The 16,087-nt window shown below is 42.7% G+C and overlaps 1 protein-coding gene across 4 annotated transcripts in view; it reads right to left on the bottom strand.

Annotated features, from left to right (window-relative positions):
• Positions 1–16,087, bottom strand: part of nhsl2 (NHS-like 2) — a 244,198-nt gene that overhangs the window by 28,876 nt on the left and 199,235 nt on the right. For all 4 annotated transcript variants that reach the window (XM_074623120.1, XM_074623121.1, XM_074623122.1 and 1 more), the window contains exon 4: positions 10,910–11,159. In XM_074623120.1, coding sequence (XP_074479221.1) covers positions 10,910–11,159 — 250 coding nt within the window. The remainder of the gene's footprint in view (positions 1–10,909; positions 11,160–16,087) is intronic.

The raw sequence follows: 16,087 nt of genomic DNA, 5'->3' as shown, positions 1-16,087 counted from the left end.
GTGGAGGGGGCGAAAGCCAGATTGGAGGGGTTCAAGCAGGTTGTTGGAATGCAGGTGGGATTGGAGCTGGGTGGAGACGAGGCGTTCGAGGGTTTTGGAGAGGAAGGGGAGGTTGGAGATAGGGCGGTAATGATTGAGACAGGAGGGGTCCAGACCAGGTTTCTTGAGTGTGGGGGTGACAGCAGCAGTTTTGAAGGCTGAGGGGACAGTTCCATGGGACAGTGAGGAGTTGAAGAGGTCGGTGAGGTAGGGGCATAGGACAGGGAGGCAGGACTTCAGCAGGGGGGTCGGGAGGGGGTCCAGGGAGCAGGTGGTGGGTTTGGATGTGCTGATGAGTTTGGCAATGGTTGCTGAGTCAACAGGGTCGAACCGGGAGAGGCGGTGCTGGGGGGGAGGGGTCAGGGGGTCCAGAGGGATGGAGAGAAAAGGGGTCGGTGTGGTTGCTGCTGGGTCAGACACGGGGAGCAGTGAGTTGTTGATGGTGGTGATTTTGTTGCTGAAGAACTGAAGGAATGAGTTACATAGATTGGGTGAGGGGTCAGAGAGGGTGTTGGCACGAGGCTTGAGGAGAGTGTTGACAGTGGAGAAGAGGGTTCGGGGGTTACGGGTGGGGTCATTGATGATGGTGGAGAAGTAGTCAGATTTGGCAGCAGTGATGGCGTCTTTGTAGGTGATGAGGTGAGATTTGTAGGCTTCGAGGTGAACAGTGAGTGATGATTTTCTCCAGAGGCGTTCAAGTTGGCGGCCGGTCTGTTTGAGTTTTCTGAGGTGGGGTGTGAACCAGGGGGAGGAGGTGTTGAATGAAACAGTTTTGGTTCTCAGGGGGGCCAGTGAGTTGAGGGAGGCAGACAGGGTGGCGTTGAGGTGGTTGGTGAGATCATCGGGCGAGGTGGGGGGTGGGTCCAGGTGGAGGGCAGCAGATAGCAGGTCGGAGAGATGGAGGGGATCAATGGACTTGATGTTGCGGAATGAGATGACTCTGGGGAGTTTCAGACGGGGTGATGGGGAAGGGATTGTGAATTGGATGAGTTTGTGATCAGATAGGGGAAAGGGGGATGGTTGGATGTTCAGAACCGGGACGTTGGCAGAGCAGACGAGATCCAGAATATGGCCTTTATTGTGTGTGGGGAAGGTGATGTGCTGGGTGAGGTTGAAGTTGTCCAGTAGAGTGGAGAAATCAGAGGCAAGTTTACAGGTGGGGGAGTCCATGTGGATGTTGAAGTCGCCCAGTAGCAGTAGGGGTAAGGGGAGGGATGATGCTAGGATGAGGAGTTCAGACAGATCGGAGAGGAAGGATGAATTTGGTTTAGGTGGGCGGTAAATGAGAATGACTGTGTTGGAGCAGGTTTTGAAGGCGAGGGATTCGAATGATGTGACTGTAGGGAAAGTGAGTTCGGTGGTCCTGAGGTTCTTGTTGAATAAGACTGCGAGGCCCCCTCCACGCCGGGAGGGGCGGGGTTTGCAGAGGTAGCCGAAGTTGGGGGGGGACGCTTGGTTGAGGGAGAAGAAGTCATTGGGTTGTTGCCAGGTTTCAGTGAGCAGGAGGAAGTCCAGTGAATTGTCCAGGATGAGTTCATGGAGGATGGGGGCTTTGTTGTTAAGTGAACGGGTGTTGAGGAGGGCAAAGTTGGATGAGTAGGAGGGTGGTGTGATGGGGGCACGCTGGAGCGGTTTGAGGTTGGCCAGGTTCACAGTGCGGCGGGGTCCAGTGGAGGGGGGGCGGCGGGGGTGGATGGTTTGGATGTTGTAAGTCGGGGTGGTGGGGGTAATGGAGATGACGGTTGTGTTTGGGGCCACGGTGAAGGTAGCGTTTAAAGATGAGGATTCCAGCAGATTGAGCAGAGGAGAGAGCAGTGGAGGATAGCCGGTAGTTTTTCCTGAGGCGGAGGAGTTGACAGCGAGAGTAGGGGACGGGAGGGGAGGGGAGGAGGTAATGGGGGGACAAAACAACTGTGGGAACCAGGGGGGTCCTTTGAATAACAGGGGGGGTAGTGTAAGAAGCAACAGGAGAGGGGTGAGTAGGGTTGATGGTTCCATGGTTTAGCAGACGGGTTAGCGGTTAGCAGGTGGTGAGAGGGACGGTAGAGGCAGCACAGGGTAGCGTTAGACAGGGCGGGGGGGGGGGCAGAAAACAAACACACGCGTACGGAGGCAGCCTCCGGGTCTGAGGAGTGAAGCCAATGCAGAAGTGCCTTAAACCTGCATTCTTTACAACAGCCAGCAGGGGGCAACTCCTCTGGTTGCTAAAAGAAGTCTGGTTGTATAGAAGTCTATGAGAAAATTCTCTCTTGATTTATTACCTCAGTAAACATTGTAAACAGAAGTTTATGGTCTCAATCTCTAAGGATGCTTTAGGGCGGGGCTACCTTTTGATTGACAGGTCGCTATCACGGCGTTGTCCGGTCTGGGAGTTGTCCGTGTTTTCGTCTTACAACTTTAACCCTTTCACAGTTTGTTTTCACTTCATGGAAGTTTATTGTAACCGTTTTGCTGGCCTGGAAATGTCTTATTCAGAGTTCGGTTGTAATTATGGTGCCTTCAAATGAAACTCGTGAGCTTGTGTTTACAACATAGGAAGTTGTGTACACAATGTGTTTGGCGGTCAGGTGTTTAAGTTTTGTGAGAACACCGCTGCTAAGCAACGGCAAAGGCATCTAGAAGCCACAGAGGCTAACAGTTTAGCAAGCTAGCATGTGGGCTAGCAACCGATGCAGGAAATGCAAAGGCATAATGAAAAAGATGAGGCCAACTGGAATATCAACATTTTCCTCAGATATACAATTACGAAGAAAAAACAATATAAGACTAAAATGACAATATTAAATTATTATGCACCGAAAAATTAACTTCCATGGCCTCCGCCATTTCTGACATCAACAAACACGTCACAACTCGTGGACCCGGAGCTTTCAGAAACTTTCCACTTATGAGGTTGTGAATACCACAAGAGGGAGGACGCTCATATGGACTCGGTAAACACCACATCTGATGGCACCAATAGTCCCACCCTCTTGTGTCACTTCTGGTTACAAAAAACCAAGATGGCGACGGCTAAAATGACAAACTCGAGGCTTCGAAACAGTAGTCCACAAACCACTGGGTGACGTCACGGTGACTACGTCCACTTCTTATATACAGTCTATGTTACAACTATGAAGTACGATAAGAAACCCACTTGTTGATACAGTCTCTTTGTCTTTCTGTGCTCATATAACATGCACAGGTTCAAATCAACAGATCGTCTTAAAACGTAGTTACGTAGATGCCTGTAATTTATGAAATACCAAAATAATGGCGCAAACTAATGCGTGTCTATACCGAATAAACAATCAAAATGACTAGAATGTCCCTGAAATCAGATAAGGGACATTATACATTGACTTTTGAAAAACAAAAATAAACATACATTGATAAATGTCAGTCTGTCTGTCTGCCTGCTCTGCATTCACATCTTCACTACCCACAATGCTTCAGTCATTCATGAAAATTGCCGGAGCGAGAAGTGCAGGGACGGAGAGACAGGGTGCAGGAGGAAGAGGAGGGAAAGTGGGAGGAGGGCGCTGTGACAAAATGCTCTCTCATTATCCTCCATTCATTCATTCTTTCATCGCTCCATCTTCCTCTTCACCCCTCTACTACCGCTCCCTTCTTCTTATTCCTGGCGACAGTTTCACTCACTTCCTCTCTTTTTCTTTCACTACTGTTTCTTTTTTTTCGGGAGGAGAGAGGAAGAGTGGCGAGTTACCATGGCAACAGCAAGCTGGCTGCAAACCTACCTGTTCGCTGGTTTACAGGGAAGGAGAGCGAAAGAGAGGGAGACTGGCTGTCACAGTAACAAGCTGGTGACATTTGTGCAGTTTTGTTCTAGTCAACAAAAACTACAAAGATTTGATCCTACTAACAAGTAGTGTGTGTGTATCTAAAGCCTGATATACTGTATATATATGTATATATATGTATATATATACATATATATACATATATATATATTATTCCTGTGTGCCATAGAGCTCCATTGTTTTCCAAAAACATCAATGAGCCACACTACAACTATACTCACTAGAGCACCATGTGTGTATTAATCCTCAGCTGGAAATAGTCCCCAAGAAATGCACGTTTTAAGGGTCGTCCACATGAAGAACATGAATATTCACTGTCAGTGTGTTAAATGGCTAAATGATGCTGGTGACAGTGACTAGCATGGCTAGCTAACATTAGCTTGAGTGTGAGGCTGCTGCAGTGATACAGTCATACATTAACGTTATAGCAGCATCCAACTAAATCTCAGCCTATAGATCAAACAGTTGGTTATTAACACGTTGGTTATTTACAGACAACTCTTAGTCTAACGGGATTCAATCAGATATGTAGAGATGTCTGGATCACTAATATCCTCCACTGTGTTGGACGGGGGAAGACTGAAGGGACATGGCGGTGATCAACCTTCATTTATCGCGAAAAACTCAGGTTCAGGCAAGGTCGCAAAATAATTATTAGACATGTATAAAACACAAGAAAACTACATTCCAAACAAACGTCAAATTGCGTTGATGTCTATGAGAGAAGTCTTCGGTTTTCTTTCCCCCAAAAAGGGGGACGTTTGGCGAAGTACCCGTATGTGCCGGCCTGATGTATTAAAGTTCATAAAAACTACGGATGTATAATAAGACTTTGAGACTATTTTTTCCAGTGGCCGCTGTCCTCGCCTCTTTGGCAGCAGCTACTTTTCAACAGTTTTCTTAATCTTATTAGCCTTCATATTCTCATTAATAAGAATAATGATGGATAAAAGCTGAAGCAAGTGCTTTGTAAATGTAACGTTGTCGTTCATAAGTGTGGATGCTCACATTGATATCGTTATCTTTCTCAGTGTGGACGGCCCTTAACTCCTGTTTGAGTAATGTCTGCTAAAAACTACAGTTACTAACCCATTTGTAAAGACTGACGTCTTCAGTAGGAGCCAATGGAGCCACTGACAGGTTGAGGAAGTCACTTTTCCTTTTCAAGGGATTTGTTGACAATAAGAAAAACCAGAGAATACAAGTCTTGTCCTCAAAGTACTCCTCTCTCTGCCTCCTCCCTTCTTCCTCTCTCTTTCTCTCAGAAGGAAGTGAATACCCAGCAAGTACAACGCCACAGGCGTGTATCATTATACCTGACCTTCTACTCCACTACACAGTGGGTGATGAGGGGAGAGAGAGACAGAGATATTTAACCAGAGATGCATATGAGAGAGAGACGGAGGGGAGAGGCACCCAGTGACGAAGCAGTTGCTATGCCAAAAAAACAGGAGCACCACACACACATGCACATTCACACACACATGCACATTCACACACACATGCACATTCACACACACATGCACGCAAAGTAAACAAGGAGGAGGCTCGGTTGAGACGAGTGGAAGCAGGAGTGTCAGAACGATGCTGTTGAGGATGACCACAGCATACTAACAGCTCTGACAACGCACACACGCACGCACACACACACACACACACACACACACACACACACACACAAAGCTGACTGCCAGAGATGGGCGAAGGCGATAGCGAATGTGATCATAAGAAGAAAATGTTCTCGACGTCAAATCTTGTTTCTGCAGCATTTTCTCCCTTAAAGCTCATACTTGTGTCAAGTGGGAATATCTGTGTGTGTGTGTGTGTGTGTGTGTGTGTGTGTGTGTGTGTGTGTGTGTGTGTGTGTGTGTGTTATAGTGCTGCCTGTCTACATCATCCAGTGTAACCTGTGAGTTATGACTTCTGGCATGAATATGCAAACTGTTCAAGCAACGAGAGAAACAAGCGTTGAAACATTCCTACTGGAATAGCGAGCTGCTTGCTGTTTACTAGGGATGTTCCTCACCACTCATTTCCCTGATGTTCAAACGGAAGTTAAACTAGTCGACTAGTCAAGTAAGAAAACACTCAAGAGTCAAATTTGAGCACAACTTAATCTATAAGGTTAAACACTGTCCAAAAAAAATATTCCATATATTATAAGAGCCATTTGAAATCACATTTTCCAATAACCAAATTGTATTTTAAATGCCGCTGAAATCAATACGTCCCTACTATGCGCTCTGGTTGCCCAGCCTCACGGACCCAGTTTGTGGTGTTATATTTGATGAAACGCCAGCAGGGACTGTGGTCAAAGAAGAGTAATGGCTTGGCATCGCTGCATGGATGACGTATTTTTGTAGGCCAACAAGGAAGTTAGCATCGCCCTGGTTCCTTCAACCAAAAGCCAATGAGATTGTTCCATTGGGTTTTGAATTATTGCAGAAAATAAGCTCTCTCTCCACAAATGAACACCACTTTATGATTTTTGAAGTGTGAATGCAATCACCAGAAGTAAAAAGCTAACGTTAGGCTACAAAGAAACACCGCGGTCACATGAGCATGAGTATAAACAACGAGGCTGTTAAAGGAGGACGAGTCGGCGTGATGACGTTCAGTAGTTTCATTTAGCCACTTGTTAGCAACCACCTTCAAAATTCATGAGTGGGATATTTACTGACATATTTTATAACGTAGAACAAGACGTTAAAATCTCTTCAGCCTGTGTTAACCACGGACCTTATTTCTAACTAAAAACCCACTGACTTTGAGACGAGGAAACAGGAAGTGCTAAAATGAAACTCATTTCTGGGTTTTCCTGCACCACTCTATAGGCTAACCATTAGTATTTTAGTGTGCAAGTTTGATTCATCGAGCTAGCTGGCGTTAGCCCGCTTAATTGATTCATAGCACGCTAGGCTGCTAGCTTTAGTCTGTGGCATACGTGCTAGCCAGCAAGCTAGCTAGCTAGTAAGTTAGTTCCAGTGTGCTGATTGCCAAACCAGTGGATCAGGGGAGAACCAGACTGGGAGAACGACGGGGTTGGAAGTGAGTCAGTGAGACTAGCAGATGTAACCATGGTCACCATCTTACTGTAGTTTTGCGTGTTAGCATGCTAATATTTGCTAATTAGCGCTAACACAAAGTCCAGCTTAGCTTTGTAGGTAGTTCTGGTTTTGAACTGATGATGACGGCACATGAAAAGTCGAGGGATCACCTTAGTGAGTACACTTCATCCTGTGGGTGAATGTCTATATCAACTTTCATGGAAATACATACAATATTTGTAGAGATATTTCAGTCTAAGAAATGTCCAGTTTAATATATTATTATGCAATCAAATGCAGCTTTTCACATTTGTTTCCCTGAACATATGTAGACAGTAATATAATTTACTCTCAATTTTTTGTTTTTTGACAAATTGCTCCTCTAATGCTATTACAAAACCTTTACAGACATGCTAATGAAACACTAGCTATTACGCTAGTTTTAGCATTTAGGAGGTTATTTCAAAATCAAAATCACCTGTTTTATTTCTACTACTTCCACAACTGTGAAGCAATGATTACAGCAACACAGTCAAATTATACTGACCTCGAAAGAGACCAAAATTGACACTTATTTTGCATTTTCCTTCCGTCTAATTTCCCTCGACTCTCACTTTTACAACTGTCACAGGAAGAGCCGAGTCCCTCGAGAACAACGCAGAGCGTGTGAATCAGATGTTTGCTCTGAGGCGTTAAAGTGTGTAGAACAAAGTCAGCAATGTTTTTCTTTCACAACAATAAACCAATGATGGGAATGACAAAAAAATAAGATTTGGTTTAACTGCGTATGTTTCAAATCCCCCCCCGCCCTCCACCGCAGTACACGTTATACTGTCTGTCCAAGTCAGACATCCAGAGTCATCTAACAGTTTGGGGGTTAATCTATTCAATTTAGATGATTTTTTCAGAGAACTTTCATATTGAGGCCATGAATTCTAATAAAACCAAGCAATGCTTGGAGGCATCTGGCTGAGGCCAACAAGCGCCTCACCTTCCCCCACCCCGACAGCCCACTATAATTAACCTCCATCCAACTCTTCTTCAGTTTCACTCCTACTCACTCAACGGTCATGTGACCTTTTCAACAAGGCTCCAACTAACAATTATTGTCATTAGGAGTTTTTTTCAGTGTTCCCCAAACTTTTTTTCTGGGGACCATTTTTACCGCCGTTTCTGCATCGCCTGATATTATCTTTAATACGTAAATCAGCCATTTAGAAGAGATATACGTTTGATAAATCAAAACTTTGTTTTATGCATGTGTTATTAAAACATATATGTATATATTTATTATTGGAAATTAATTATCAACACAAAACGATGACAAATATTGTCCAGAAACCCTCACAGGTACTGCATTTAGCATAAAACAATATGCTCCAATCATAACATGGCAAACTGCAGCCCAACAGGCAACAACAGCTGTCAGTGTGTCAGTGTGCTGACTTGACTATGACTTGCCCCAAACTGCATGTGATTATCATAAAGTGTGCATGTCTGTAAAGGGTAGACTCGTGGGTATCCATAGAACCCATTTACATTCACATATCTGGAGGTCAGAGGTCAAGGGACCCCTTTGAAAATGGACATGACAGTTTTTCCTCGCCAAAATTTAGCGTAAGTTTGGAGCGTTATTTAACCTCCTTCACGACAAGCTAGTATGACATGGTTGGTACCGATGGAGTCATCAGGTTTTCTCATTTCATATGATACCAGTGTCTTCACTCTACCTTTAAAACCATCCGCTAAAACCAAAAACTGTAAGTCGCATTAATGCGTTAAAGAATTTAGTGGCGTTAAAACGAATTTGCGTTAACTTTGAAAGCCCTAGTATTTACAAGTTTCAAATAATTGTAAGCTGTTTTTTGTTGTCATCTCCTACTTTGTTGTGCTGTATCCTACAGACAAAGTTAATAGCTTTAAAAGTCCAGCTATGAACGACATGGATCAAAGATTTGTGGCTGTGTTTTAGTTGTTAAAAATACATTTATCCTGATTATTATTTTGTATTAATATTTCACATATAGTGCCTGTTAACAGGAGGAGAACGCTCGCATGCCATGGCCGCCGCTGAAATTACTGCCCTGGTTGGCACAGTAAACACAAAGATGTATTTTGCGTATTCTTGCCCTGCTGTTTGTTATAGTTTTATAGTTTTATAATTAAATTGAATTTAGATTGTATGGATCCAGTACAGAGGTGAAATGCTGTGGCCAGATCTTACACTTTTACACCTTTAAAATGCTTATTTTGCCCAGTGGGCAACCTCCGGGTCTGAAAAATCAAGCCAATACGGAAGTGTCTTAAACCTGCATTCTCTCTACCAGCCAGCAGGGGGCGACTCCTCTGTTTGCTAAAAGAAGTCTGATTGTATAGAAGTCTATGAGAAAATGAGTCTGCTTCTCACATGAGTTTATGGTCTCAATCTCTAGTTTCAAGTCTTCTTCAATACAGCATGATGTTCATTTAGTAAATTATGGTCCCATTTAGAGTCAGATAGACCATAAAGCAGGGGATGCTTTAGGGCGGGGCTACCTTGTGATTGACAGGTCGCTACCACGACGTTGTCCAATCTCGGAGTTTAACTCTTTCACAGTGTTTTCAGTTCATGAAAGTTAATTGTAACATTTCGGTCGCCTAAAAATTTCTTATTCAGCGTTCGGTTGTACTTAGCTCCACCCTCTTCCACCCTCTCATGTCACTTCTGGTTGCAAAAAAGATGGCGACGGCCAAAATACCAAACTTGAGGCTTCAAAATGGCCATCAATAAACCAACGGGTGACGTCACGGTGACGCCACGGTGACTACGTCCACTTCTTATATACAGTCTATGGTTAGATGCCTGAAATAAGGTCTGTGGTGAACACAAGCTCAAATAATTTAAACATTTTGCTCTACGACATAAAATACGTCGGAGTTTAACTCTTTCACAGTGTTTTCAGTTCATGAAAGTTAATTATAACATTTTTGGTCACCTGAAAATGTCTTATTCAGCGTTTGGTTGTACTTAGCTCCACCCTCTCGTGTCACTTCTTGTGTCACTTCTGGTTCTAAAAAAACAGAATGACGTCAGCCATGTATCAAGATAGATACGGCCAAAACGCCGAACGCGAGGCATCAAAACAGCAGTCGACAAACCAATGGGTGATGTCACAGTGACTACATTCACTTATATACAGTCTATGATTTTGCCCGGCCAACAGCATGAAACTACAAAATCTTCAATTTAAAATAATATAAAACAGAGAAAAGCAGCAGATTCTCACATTTGAGAAGCTGGAACCAGAGGACGTGCGACCTTTTTGGCTTGTAAAAGACTCAAAAACTAAAAAAACTATACCCAAATATTTCTCACAATCAATTATTCAACTAATTGATTGAGCACTATCGTGGAATATCATCATCAAGACAGCTGTAGCATATCCGCATCTTGCACTTTTCATTGGATTATCACCACCACTTCGTAGGCTGGATGCCAGTCGGCCTGTGTTTACATGTACCCATTTAAATACAGCAAACTCTTCTACTACTTTGATGGCTCAGGATCAGTCCGGTCCAGGCGATGAAACATTCATGAATTCCTTTTGATACTGTGGTGGTGCCAGTCCAAAGACTTCTAAAGCAAGAACTAGGAAATATTATGCTATCTATACTTATTTTGTCCAGAATTTTTCATACAGCACTCCCTCAATAATTTCCGTGAAAACACCCTGGCAGCTCAGTTTGTTAAGATGCATACCGATGGAATCTGTTGCATACCTTTACAGTGTCCTTTACAAAAAGGGCAAAATATAAGCCTTTCAAAATCACCTCAAAAAGTAGCTTTGCATCAGCAACTTCTGAATGCGTCCTTCATCACAAAGAACGGAGGTTATGTTCTTCTTTTCAAGTTCATGTGTACTTTTCAGACGACCAAGAAAAGAATGAATTTCAGCATATGTGCAGCAATTAACCCATGAAAAGTATCCTCAATAAAGTACCCAATTACTCCAAATGTGACCCCCTACTTTTGTTTTATTGTACCTGTGACGTCGAGCGGTATAAAGTGACCCAGTGTGCGTCTCCCGAGCTGCCAACGTGGTTTGTCTGCGACAGGCGGTCCGCCGGTAGCAGAAGTGGCGGTGCTGCTGCTGCTGTTGTTACTGCTCCAACCCAGCGGGGGACGATCTGAGCCGCAGGGCGACGGGGACGGGGAGGGAGACGGGTCGGTCACGGACCTCAGTCCAAACACTGAGGAGGTGGTTTCATCGTCGTAGAGCTGTTTGGACGCCGGCTAGAGGAAGAAGAAAGGGAGTGTGAGATTTGGCGTGTTTTCAGACAGGCTTAAACCTGCATTAATTGGTTCTTTTTGGCCCTCTGGGGTCAGCGCAACAAGCTGTAAACACAACACATAATGGCCTTATAAACAGGATGGTGATTGTGTTAGCTAACAGATGCCTATTTACACATCCAGCAGAGGGAGAGAATTCATTTGGAGATGAGTTTCTGGGTACAGGGCAAATTAAGTGCAATATTCACTCTCCTGTTAGCTCTGTTTTGGTCTCCACCAAGCTTTTTAGCTGCTCGTTTGTCGCTATCTTTGAACAGCCCAGTCGCCAGGAAAAAATGTTGGCATTGTACTTCTCTGTAAACCACGGATAAGTTGAATGTCGACATTTTTGCATTCGGTGAGAGCAAGTGACGCAGTATACCGAACGACCGTTATTGAAAGTTAAGTGCGTTGCGTTACGTAGTTGCGTTACGTAGTTGCGTTACGTAGTTGCGTTACGTAGTTGCGTTACGTAGTTGCGTTACGTAGTTGCGTTACGTAGTTGCGTTACGTTGTTACGTTATGTTGTTACGTTACGTTGTTATGTAATGTTGTTGTGTTACTTTATTATTTTACGTTGTTGTGTTACGTTGTTGCGTTACATGTTATGTTACCTTGTTATGTTACCTTGTTATGTTACCCTGTTATGTTACCTTGTTACATTGCGTTGTTACGTTTCATTGTTACATTGTTACATTGCGTTGTCAAGTTGTGTTGCTATGTAACCTTGTTACCATTCAATGTATCCCGTGGTTTGCAGAAACGTACAATGCCAACATTTTTAACAACATTATTAATATTAAAATATGAATAAAGCTTTAAAAAAGAACGTTGACGAGTGAGCTTTAATACATCCAATGCATAAAATCAAATTGTCTCTTAATGTATTCACTCAGTGACAGTCAGTTAGATTAATGAGATGAAAGGCTCAACCTGGTTGTGGCTTAAAAGAAAATGTATGTGAAAGGTTTCAGTTTTTCTGCTTTAAATCTTTAAAAACCCAAATTCATAGTTATTTCTAGTCAGTTTTCTTCTCGCTCCTAAACTTTTGTACATACTTGTATGTCCTGAGGATAAGGGGATAGTTTTGTAGTGAAATCCATCTTAATGCAGCCTGACCCCCGCTCCCACATGGTCCTAACTTGATTTCCTCTCAGTGATATATCAGACTCAATTATCTCGTACCATACTTTAAACTTCTTTGAAAGTTTCTGTTTCATGCCTGGGCTATTTAGAAAATTAGACAATAGGGTTTTTCTTCTTTAAATTGGTGTTGTTGGGTCAAGCACAAAAAACTAACTCTAAATTCAATTAAAGCAAAATCAATACAACTGAGGAGCCTGCCAGAGGTCATCCACTCATCTTCTTCCACCAAAATAAAATGTTTTGTCGTCTTTAAGCTGCTTCAATGCCAGTGGGAGGAAGTAAAGTAGATAAGAAGTGAGAGACTCAGACAGAAAACACATTAAAAAAAAAATAACACAGTACACATCTCAGTTTCACCTGTGTTGTAGTTTAGAAGAGTACGGAAGCCATGAAAGGCAAGCGCAAATTTTTTTTTCCTGGTGATCCATTTTCTGAGTCTGATCTAAAGGATTTTCTCTCTTGTGTTTATGACTTAAGAACAGGAGAGAAATAATGTTTTGCCAGGATATTCAAAGTTTCTTTTTTTCCACCTCTTTTTATACGGATGGAAAAAAAAAAGATAATTTTTACCTGTTATTACAGATGAAAAAAAAGTAATGTAGAAAGATTATCCTTGCAAAAAAAAACAACATTTCTGTTGTTTCACAGATGAAAAAAAAACAAAACTTAAAAATATCATCCTGGCCAAACATTTGTTTTTCACCTGTTCTTAAGTCATAAACTATTTAGATCAAACTTAGAAGATCCCCAGGAATTAGTTTTTTCTCGCCTTTCAGGTCTTCCATAGAAGAGAGAATAATGATGATTGAGGCCCTGACTACACGTATACAGATATTTTTAAAAAAATGTTCCTCTACGTTTTGGCCTCTCGTCCACACGCAACAAAGATGGCGGACTACCGGCTTTTTTTTATGATTTGTTAGCGCTGCTCGGACTAATTACTTCTTTACATTTGAAAAATGTTCCAATCACAGGAGGCCAAAGCAGAAACACATTAAACATGTGGAGACCGAATGGTGACTGAATGTGCTTTTGGGCGATTGAAGACGAGGTTTGGAGCACTCAGAAGAGCTGTGGACATAAACTTGAATGATGACAATAACTGTTATCCAACTGACTGTAATGAAGCCGAGGGAAAGGGAGTGAGAAGGGTGGTAACAAAATTCCTTGACCCTCAACTTGTGATCTCACTTGTTGTGACACGTAAATATTATTTTTATACGGAGGGGAAAATATCCATTTCTTTTTTTTTTTATATCTGTATCCGTGTAGACGGGGCCTTACATTGCTAGAGCTGTTGCAGGAGAGCAGAAAACATAGCGAAGAAATAGAAAAAGAGGACGTGAAGAGAAAAATGGGAAACATCAGTTTAGATCTGATTAGCCGGCAGGGACGGAGGCTGACAAGTAGCAGAGCTGTTCAGTCCCCTGTGTCAACAGGAAGGTGTAATCCCAGCTGGGAGGGAAACTGTCATCTGCCTGGTATTAAATCTAAGGTATCAACCATCGCTGCCAAAGAGCCCTGAAGCAAGGCATTGAAACCCAAACTGCTTCGGGGTTGCTGCAATGCAGGAAACACTACCCTCTCTGATGAAATACATGTGAGAGAAACCACATGTATGTACTGTAAAGTCTAATTGAAATTAGCCCAAACAGAGAGAAAGGCATTAACCTAACAGAGCTGTTTAACAGCTTGCTGAAGGAACGGAGCGTCAATATGCAGGAAATGTGCAGCCATTTTGCAGTAAAATCACTGCGGGAGTCCATCAAGCTGCCAATAATGACACCGCTCGGGGAAACAGCCTGAGAACTATTAGCAGCAACGGCAGAGAAGAAATGGAGACAAACTATGATTTTTACATACCAAAATGGGTCAGTAACCACTCCTGTTTCAATGAGCATGAGCTGACAACAAATAGCACTGATGTCATTCGCTATTTTAACTTGTGATCAAGTCTTAGTGATATTTCAATCTGGAAGACACTAAATGATTTGGCGTTTGTTTATGGGGAACCTGCTGAGAGTGTGAAAAGGATGATGACTAATTCTGACAACTCCAACAGAGGGGGTTGGACATACTGTACAATAGTTTTAGATAATCCAGTTTTGGTCTTTTATATAAAAGGGATGATAACAAAGGCAATGAAGCGTTTTGTCACAACATGAGGAAGCAGTGTTAGTGACACTGAAATAGTGATTTGTTAGCTACTGTGGAGAAGTGTAATGTCACAACATTGTGTTCTGATTCAAGGCTGAAACTACTGTACTCAATGAGAAATAGGTCTCACTTTGACCTTCAAGTTATAACCCTCAAGATTTCAGTCCTGATTGATTTAGAAATAGTGTTTTAGTGATGGAGGTAGCCAGAACTCCATTCAAAAGTAGATGTATTTAACACAACTACGGCTACTCTGTCAGCAGTAGAGTGGTGCAGGAAGGAGTCCTAAAACCGGGAAATTAGTTAGCATTTTACTTCTGGTTCCCTCGTCTTTTGAATGAGTTTTTGGTTTAGATGCAGTGGGCCACCTCCGGGTCTGAGAAGTGATCTCACTTGATTTATTCCCTCAGTAAACATTGTAAACATGAGTTTATGGTCTCAATCGCTAGTTTCAAGTCTTCTTCAATACAGCATGATGTTCATTTAGTAAATGATGGTCCCATTTAGAGTCAGATAGACCATAAAGCAGGGGATGCTTTAGGGCGGGGCTACCTTGTGATTGAAAGGTTGCTAACACGGCGTTGTCCGGTCTGGGAGTTGTCCATGTTTTCGTTTAACCCTTTCACAGTGTGTTTTCACTTCATAGAAGTTAATTGTAACATTTTGGTCGCCTAAAAATGTGTTATTCAGCGTTCGGTTGTACTTAGCTCCACCCTCTAATGTCACATCTGGTTGCAAAAAAGATGGCGACGGCCAAAATGCCAAACTTGAAGCTTCAAAACGGCCATCAACAAACCAACGGGTGACGTCACGGTGACTACGTCAACTTTTTATATACAGTCTATGGTTAGATGCCTGAAATAAGGTCTGTGGTGAACACAAGCTCAAATAATTTAAACGTTTTGCTCTATGACATAAAATACGTCAGTAAATACCCCACTCGTGAATTGTGAGGCTTTTACACGTCTTTAAAAAGGAGGTTGCTAACAAGTTCCTAAACGTCATCAGGCCGAACACTAGTCCACCTTTATCTTAGTGGTGGTGAAGTGAAGTCACGCTCTTAACGTTAGCTTCTTACATCTGGTGATTGCAATTATGCTTCAAAACTCATAGAGGTGGTGTTTATTTGTGGAGATTATCTTGCTGAACAAAACGTGTAAGTATCATAAACATTTGTTTGCCACAGAGCTTATTTTCTGCAGTAATCCAAAACCCAATGGAACAATCCCATTGGCTGTTTGCCGAGGGAACCAGGGTGATGATAACTTCCTGGTTGGCCTACAAAACTACATCATCCCTGCAGCACTTTACTTATGAATCTGTTCACAGTAAAGCCAAACAACGTCGGCAGACACCAACAGCTGTAGAAGAAATATTCAGATCATTTACTTAAAGGGGAACACCACCTGAATTCTGAATTCCAATATATTATCATGGCCTAAAGTTCAATCAATATTTGTGAACATGAGCTGCTCTCTCTCAAAGCCAGAAACCAGAGAATTAAGTCTCAAACTTTGTGATGTCATAGGGTATAAAGTCTGGAGCTGCTCCATAGATCATTTCCACACTTTATACCCCATGACATCTCA

Source organism: Sebastes fasciatus, chromosome 22 (assembly GCF_043250625.1).
Source record: "Sebastes fasciatus isolate fSebFas1 chromosome 22, fSebFas1.pri, whole genome shotgun sequence".
Taxonomy (NCBI): domain Eukaryota; kingdom Metazoa; phylum Chordata; class Actinopteri; order Perciformes; family Sebastidae; genus Sebastes; species Sebastes fasciatus.
This window is presented reverse-complemented; position numbering and strand designations above follow the sequence as displayed.